The sequence below is a fragment of the Onychomys torridus genome, chromosome 14, assembly GCF_903995425.1.
Source record: "Onychomys torridus chromosome 14, mOncTor1.1, whole genome shotgun sequence".
Taxonomy (NCBI): Eukaryota; Metazoa; Chordata; class Mammalia; order Rodentia; family Cricetidae; genus Onychomys; species Onychomys torridus.
In genome coordinates, this window is record NC_050456.1 from 69,884,660 (window position 1) to 69,892,764 (window position 8,105).

An 8,105-nucleotide genomic window follows, 5' to 3' on the forward strand; every position below is an offset into this window, starting at 1 on the left:
CCAACCTTGCAAGGAAGAGAACTGATCCCATCACCACCTCTTTCATCTTGGGCATGTGTCCATTTCTCCGGGTGCGAACTGAGTTTCCCTATGTACAGAGTTTTGTCTTTGGAGATAAGGGCTCACTACATAGTTTGGGCTGGCCTTGAAAGGCCAATCTTCCTGCCACTGGCCCTACACATTAAGTGCTGGGATTACAGGCACCACCATGCCTGGGTTATTTTACAAGATTTTTAGGACTGGAAAAATACACAAAACTGTTTCCTTTCTACCTCCAAATTCAAGAGTGATGTAGCTGGGCTACTACTTGCCATAATCTGTGTACAGTCTGGTTCCTGTTTTGTGCACACCTTTAATTTTAGTACTGGAGAAGCAGATGCAGGTAGATCTGAGTTCGAGGCCAGCCTGGTCGACAGAGTGAGTTCCAGGTCAGCCAGGGCTATGCAGAGAGAGCCTGTCTAGGGAAATGTAGTATTTTGGAATCCCGAAGTAGAGAAACATCAAACACGACATTCTATTATTAGCATTTCTTTATTCAATTTTATAACACCAACAAAATGACACTGAAAACCAGACACTCTAACAACACACTAGATATATCACAAACCTAAAGATAGCTGTTGTAGACTCAGCCTCAGTATTCAATTTGCTTTTTTATTGCACAGAACCAATAACTGATTATAAAAAAAAGAAAGAAACCCTAAATATGTTAGCCAGCTTGGCTCAGGGTCTTCACTATAAATGTGGGCAACACTTCAAACTTTGAACTGATAACAAGGTCACACACAACTATTAGATGTACAGATGGACTTTGTCGGGCCTCCTGGAACACTGCACTAGAATGACTAGAATCAGAATGACTGACTGATTTAAATAATCATCAACGTGGAATGACATTTTCCATGTCAGTAACACATTGGCAGCACAAGGTGGGAATGAGCTGATCACTGAAATGAATTCCTCCATCATGTTCTGCTCATCATAACATCCTTGCTGGTCTTGGGTCAAGTGAAGTGCCCTTCTAATTCAGGCTGAAGAAGGACGTCTTCCTCCTCCTCCTCCTCCGCCTCCTTATCATTTATCAGTGCCAGTAACTGCAGTAAGGTTGGGGCTGCACCCTCAGGCAGTCCAAGCTCTCTCCGAACGGTCTTGTGGACTGCCCCCGCAACGATTTGGTCTAGCCGGGCCTGATTCAAAACCTCTCTCTCAATTAGTCCCTTCTGTGCCAATTTCTGTAGTAAGGGCTCCAACCTTAGGACATATGCGGACAGCTTCTCATCATCCTTCTGATAAGTAGTAAGGTATTTGACCTGCAAGGCCCTAGGATTATCAATAATCCCAAATATTGTCTCAAGAGACTTCAGGCATTCTGCAACTGTAATGAAAGGATTGTTTTTCTTGAGGACTCGAATAATTTCAAATGCTGGGCCTCTAAGGCTCTCTATTAACCGCCTTCTTTTCTCTATATCCGACACGTGCCATGTTTTCATTACCTGACAAGTATGAAACATCCAGGGTTCAAATTCTTCTTCACCTGGTCCTGGAGGATCCCTGCCTGAGAATACACTCAGCTTTTTGTACCTCAGATACTGCAGGGTAGGCTTAAGAGCCTCATCTAATGCCTGTGCCAACACGGGGGCTCGCATTTCAGGGATCATGCCCTGGTCTAGGCTGAGAGGGTCATTTCGATTCCCAAGAACTCTGGTCAATTCACCCATTGTGATGCCCTCTCCCTTTAAAAACTCATTTAATCTGCATAAAAATTCATTATCAGCATCAGGAGGCTTAAAGATCACTCTCCAGACACTTCCTTTCCCAGGTATCTCCTTGGGAACCAGAGCACTGCTAGTCTCTACTGTAAGGCCTATCAAGGCTACATTCTTGTTCTCATCCCTCCTGAACATCCTCCCAAGCAGTCTGTATTCCCCCAAGGGAGCCAGGCCAGCCTGCAGGGCCTCCTCGATGTCTGCCACTCCGCAGGTCGTCGGGATGCCGGCAACCAACAGTGCTTTCCGAGGGTTCATATCCATCCCCCTACACCAGTCTTCTAAGAGCCTCAGCGTCATGGTGCCCAGAGAATTTAAGTCCTAGCTCGCCTCGGGTGCTGCCGCCGCCACTCACAGTGATGTGCGCAGTTGCCTTTTCAACTCGCCGGGGTCCAGGAGCCTGAGGAGACAGAGCACCCCTGTTAGTTAACGGTGTGCGCACTGCGCGCCGCCCCGCAGCGGTCTGCGCTGCAGCCCGCTCCTCCGCCCTCCCGCCTTGGGCGCCCACAGACGACATCGGGCCTGAGGCCCCGCTGTTATGGACAGACTCACCGCCCGGATCCTGGGGAAGGCGTCTGACCTTTGAGGGCTTCAGACGGGACCCGGGGACTACGTCTCGAGCTCGGTAGTGGGGTACACGGTGCGGGGGAGGGCAGGAAATCGACCGCCGCAGCCGCCTCAGGGAACAGACAACCACCTCTGTCAGAGGCAGGCAGAGGTGTAGGCGGAGGCACAGTGGAGACAGACTGACGTCACGCGAGGCGAGCGCGCGTTTCCGGCCCCAGACGGAAGCGCCGACTGCGGCGGCATCCGGGACTGCGAGCGGGCGGGCCACTCAGGACAGGAAGGTGAGACCCGGGGCTGCTCAGCTTGCTGTCAGGCTGGCCCGCGCTCAGCCGGGTGCCGAGCTGGGGCTCTGCGGGCTAGGTCTGGCGCAGCGTGCTCAGCCCGGGCGCCGCAGCGCTGCTGCCGGGGGCGGGCCCGGCTGCTCCGAGCCCCGGCGGCCGAGCATCTCCAGGAGGCTGCCCCCGACTGGGGCTCCAGAGGGCCATGGGGCCCGCCGCCGCGTGACCAGCCGTAGTCACGCTGAGCTTAATCACTACTAGCTCGTGCTCCCCGGCGGCGGCGGCGGCGCTCTCCACCGAGCTGTGCGACCCAGAGGGTTTCTCTTAAGGTGGCTTGTTCTGAAATGCCAAAGGCACCTGACTATTCAGAACTGAGTGACTCTTGCACGCTCGCTGGGGGAACAGGAAGATTTTCGGGACCACTGTAAGTGTTTGAGTTACCGTCTTAACTTGGGGGCTTCGACATTGCTTTAACGAGTGGAACACCCAGTGTTCATGTCTGAAGTAATGGTGTTAAGTCATTTCAACTGTCAAGTGCAATGTCCTTTGTGGAAACTAGATACCCCTTTATCTGAAACGAAGGTGTACTGTGTCTATTCAAACAAGATGTGATGATTCATTCACTCTGGGGTTCACATAAATAGCAGCACTCAATATATACTGAAACCAAACATGCTCACAACTGTTATATAAAAACAACCACCTGTAAGTTGTTTACAGCTGTTAAATATGCTCGTGCTTTTCAGAACTCAAATTTAAATCAAGTGCACTTTGAATAGTTGCCATGGCAACATTACTAGCCCCTAACTGTAGTTTTTCTGTGTTTACATTGAAGGCACAGAGCATGGAGAATGATGAACTTCCGTCAGCGGATGGGATGGATTGGAGTGGGATTGTATTTGCTAGCAAGTGCAGCAGCATTTTACTATGTTTTTGAAATCAATGAGACTTACAACAGGCTGGCTTTGGAACACATTCAGCAGCACCCTGAGGAGCCTCGGGAAGGAACCACATGGACACACTCCTTGAAAGCTCGGTTACTTTCCCTGCCCTTTTGGTTGTGGACAGTTATTTTTCTGATACCATACCTACAGATGTTTTTGTTTCTTTATTCTTGTACAAGAGCTGATCCCAAAACAGTGGGCTATTGTATCATCCCCATATGCTTGGCAGTTATCTGCAATCGGCACCAGGCATTTGTCAAGGCTTCTAATCAGATCAGCAGGCTACAACTGATTGACACATAAAGCCAGTCACCGGTTTTTTCCTTATGATGACAAGACTGTGGGCACTACATGGAGGCTGATCACAAGACTGCAGTTTCCTCACAAATCTCAGGAAGTTGTGGTGGAACAGAGACAGAAAATTCGACAAGAGGACTATTTTATCTGAATAATAATGACTTTTTAGGTGAAGCCTGAGAAACAGTACTACAGAATCATGTTGATCACCTCAGATATTGGAAGTAAAATAATGGCTTATTATTTGCAGTCTTTAGAAACTTGAAAAAGTACCCGAATTTTTATTTCTAGTCTATGTGTAACATAGTATGATTCAGAAAAATTTCCATTGGGGAAAACAATGAATATTTCCATGTGCTAAGTGTAAAAAGGTCTGGCCATGATCATAAAATTTAAATTTTATACAATTACTTGGCTTGCTTTAAAATTCTTCAGACTAAGACTAATTCATCCTGCTGGAGCTAACTGCTTTCTTGTTTTTGGCTTAAAAGGGATGGGTATAAAATTACTCAGGTGGTGGCGACCACCTTTCTGGGTTTCTTTTTTTTTGGGGGGGGGAGCAGTGCTGGGGTTGAACCCAAGCCTTTTGTACTTCTTTTCCAAGACAAGGTTTCTCTGTGTAGGCCTGGCTGTCCCAGAACTTTCTCTGTAGACCAGGCTGGCCTCTGGAACTCTGCCTCCAGAAGTGCTGGGATTAAAAACTGCCTTTTGTATGTTTACTACTGAATTACATTCCCAGCCATGATGGCTATTTGGATACACAGAATTTGTTCTTTTTGGGGGGATGGGTGGGGGAGGTTAATGGCTACCTAAACCACTAATCTTTTAAGAACTACTAGCACCTGAACAGAAAAAATGGTTGAAAGTCTAGAAATAACATGGAAGATGAAACTAGGTAATTCTTTCTCAGTATCAAACCTTTTTGAAAGGCTATCATGTCATCTTCTTTCTCACTCGTTTCTAACCCGACGTTGAGTCTTAAAGCAGCTGCATCAAGACGTGATCCCTTGTACTCTGCACTAGCAGCATCTGTGTCTGGTCCAGTACAGATCACTAAAGAGAGACTGTTCTGGGTGAGATGGGGTATGCAGTAATGATGATACTAAAACAGCTCACACTGGTTTAATAACCAAGGGCTTTGCGGTCTTTACTCTTAAGCTATAGCAACCCTGAGAGCTAGCAGCACTTTATTACCTATGCTTTACAGATGAGGAACAGGAGATAGAGAAGCAGTCTGCCATAGGTCAGTTACTAAGCAGCAAAGCTAAGTCATCACCAGACGCCTGTTTCTCACCACTGAAACACCACCCTGTGCTCTGTACAAATGGCAACTATTCTGTCTGTATATTGCCTACTGACTCATACCAAAAATGAAAATGAGTATTAGTGAAAGTTTTTCTCAATTTATATATTTGCAAGCTTTCTGTTTCTGCCTTTTGTGGTGCTCAAGATCAAATGCAGGCCCTCGTACATGGTAGCCAACTCTCAACCACTTTGATATAACCGCAGTCCTACAAGTTTTTCAGGAACCCCACTTTATGCTGTATTTGAGCAGAGAGGCTAAGATTTCCATGGGAAACTTTAATTTTTTTTAAATTTATTTTTATTTTTCCAGGGCCTTGTGCTTGCTAGGCAAGCGCTCTACCACTTCTAGTTGTCCTGGAACTCAGGTTGGCCTTGAAATCAGAGATCCACTTGGGGAGGGGGGCACTAAAGGGAAGATGTGCTTGCAAACACCATGCCTAGCTTAAAAGCAACAGAATCTACTTTATGATTCTACATTAATTCTCCATTCCTGAGGCAAGTGTTATATTGGCATGATGAGTGCTATTTTAGAAGACTGAAGCACGCAGGAATTAATAACCTGTCTATGAACATGGCAACTAATTGGAAAAGCAATGTTAATTGGAAGAGCCCTAGATAGGATGTGGTAGCACATGCTTTTAATCTAGCACTTCGGAGGCAGAGGTAGGTGATCTCAGTCTAGTCTACATAGTGAGTTTCAAGACAGCCAGAGCGACACATTGAGACCCTATTTCAAAACAACAGCAAAAATCAGAAGAGCCAAGATTTGAACCCAAGAAATCTTGCTTCAGATCCCAGCTTTGTACTTGCAGAAAAATGAAGTGTTTCCTTTTTTATTAGTATTAAGTAGTAATATAAAAAAAAAATCTATTTGCCACTACAGGGTTTCTCTATATAGCTCTGGCTGCCCTAGAACTCACTCTGTAGACCAGGCTGGCCTTGAACTCAGCTGCCTGCCTTTGCAGGGATTAAAGGCATGCACCATAACACCTAATACTTTAAACTTTTAAGAAAAATTGTTTTAATTACTTTTTCAAGTAGGATTAATATAGTATTTCCAAATGTAATTAATTATTAGTGTTTAGCTTACAAGGTTAATCTGCTCTTTAGCAAATTACGTTTACTTATCTACTTATCTCTCTGTGTATACATATGTGAGGTTGGGTGCCATAGTGCAGGACAACCATGGGTATGTTTTCTCTGGTGCTATCCACTTTGGTTTTGAAACAGGGTGTGTCTGTCTGTCTGTCTGTCTGTCTGTCTGTCTCTCTCAGCCTGGCCTGGAGCTCTCTGAATGGCCAGGCTGCCCAGCCAGTGGGTCTCCACTGGGGTCACATAGCCTGGTTCCCTACACCCGTTAAAAAACAAAAACAAAAAAGTGGGTTCTTGAAAACAAGCAATTCTGCAAGCACTTTACCAACAGTGCAGGCGTCATTTCATTTGCAATCCCACCTGAAATGTTTTCATTGAAATACTTCTTTCTTCTTCAAAAGTGCAGGCATAGAAATATATAACCATAGAAATGTCTATGATACTTTATTCACCATTATACATTTTTTAACTGATTTATTTTTATTTTATGTGCATGCATTGGTGTTTTGCCTGCATGTGTGTCTGTGTGAAGATGTTGGATCCCCTGGAACTGGAATTATGAGCTGCCATGTGGGTACTGGCCTCGAACTCACAGAGATCCGCCTGGCTCTGCCCCCCAGTGCTGGGATTAAAGGCATGTGCCACCACCGCCCCGCTTGGTCCATGGTGTTTTAACATAGCATTTACTGAAGATTCAAGTGCTTATCTTTGGAATAGTAACAGCAAATGTTCTGCAGAAAGTTCACTTGAGTCATTTGCAAATTTTATCTACATTTCTTGATATCAAATATTTTCTGGGTTATTCCAAATATGCTTCTCTCAGACTTTTGCCCCCCATTCTGCAGAGACTGCTCACTGGTGATTAACAGCCAACCCAACGACCAGGTCTTGAATCTAGAGTTACTTTTTAAAGTTTCTGACACTGCATCCTTGCCATACTTTCTCCAGCTGGCTTTTAGTTCAGGACCATCATTAGTGATGGATGTTCCTTAGCTGCCTACTCATTCAGGAGCCATGAGCCAAGAGGAGCAGCCACAAGCAGCATATATTGAGTGGCTCAGTTATAGCTAATTCTCAGGTTTTTCTTCCTTTTAGCTGCTTGCTGCCTCTTTGATGAATTGTTTTGGGGAATCTCCTCCAACTCTACATGTTGGTGTGCCTCAGTTAGTTCTCTCTCTCTTTTTAAAAAAGATTTATGTATTTATTATGTATACAGTGTTCTGCCTGCATGTGTCCCTGCAGGCCAGAAGAGGATACCAGATCTCATTACAAGTGGTTGGAAGCCACCATGTGGTTGCTGGGAATTGAACTCAGGACCTCTGGAAGAGGAGTTGGTGCTCTTAACCACTGAGCTATCTCTCCAGCTCCAGTTCTCTCTTCTTAGGCTGTCTTGTCACTTCATCCAGTCTTGTGGTTTTAAGTACCCCTCTCCAGAGTTTTACTTGAATGTCCACCACCTATTTGTTTTTGCTTTCTCAAGTGGAATCTCTCTTAAGTTACCCTGGATGGTCTTGAACTTGATCCTCTTGCATCAATCCCCCAAGCAGCTGGCATCACTTGCATGCATCACTACACCTGGCTTCACTTCACTGCCTGCCTACAATTCATATATTTACTAGCAAGCTCATGAAATTTAACCTGTCTAAAACCAAGCTATCAATGTCAACCCATCAAAACCTGTTTTTCAAGTTTAGTATCAGTTATGCCATGTTTGCAATCTAGCACTTCAGGGAAGAGGTAGGAGGACCAGTTCAAGGACAATTTCAGCTACATGTGAAGTGGGAGACCCTGTCTCAGGCTGGGCATAATGGCACACACCTTCAATCCCAGCACTCAGAAGAGAGAGGCAGGCAGAT

The 8,105-nt window shown here is 45.5% G+C and overlaps 2 protein-coding genes across 4 annotated transcripts; one reads left to right on the forward strand and one right to left on the reverse strand.

Moving 5' to 3' along the window:
* Positions 1-512: 512 nt before the first annotated feature.
* Positions 513-2,522, reverse strand: Moap1 (modulator of apoptosis 1). Of its 2 annotated transcripts, none has more exons than XM_036205387.1 (2): positions 2,347-2,522; positions 513-2,166 (listed from the first exon to the last, which is right to left on the reverse strand). In XM_036205387.1, the coding sequence occupies exon 2, from the start codon at positions 2,064-2,066 to the stop codon at positions 1,005-1,007; it is 1,062 nt and encodes a 353-aa protein (XP_036061280.1). In that variant the 5' UTR covers positions 2,067-2,166; positions 2,347-2,522; the 3' UTR covers positions 513-1,004. The 2 variants fall into 2 exon arrangements, with proteins under 2 accessions (XP_036061280.1, XP_036061279.1); XM_036205386.1 differs by having other exon boundaries at positions 2,319-2,522.
* Positions 2,523-2,558: 36 nt separating this feature from the next.
* Tmem251 (transmembrane protein 251) lies at positions 2,559-4,259 on the forward strand. Of its 2 annotated transcripts, none has more exons than XM_036205389.1 (2): positions 2,559-2,614; positions 3,447-4,259. In XM_036205389.1, the coding sequence occupies exon 2, from the start codon at positions 3,463-3,465 to the stop codon at positions 3,856-3,858; it is 396 nt and encodes a 131-aa protein (XP_036061282.1). In that variant the 5' UTR covers positions 2,559-2,614; positions 3,447-3,462; the 3' UTR covers positions 3,859-4,259. The 2 variants fall into 2 exon arrangements, with proteins under 2 accessions (XP_036061282.1, XP_036061281.1); XM_036205388.1 differs by having other exon boundaries at positions 2,577-3,035.
* The last annotated feature ends 3,846 nt before the right edge of the window (positions 4,260-8,105 follow it).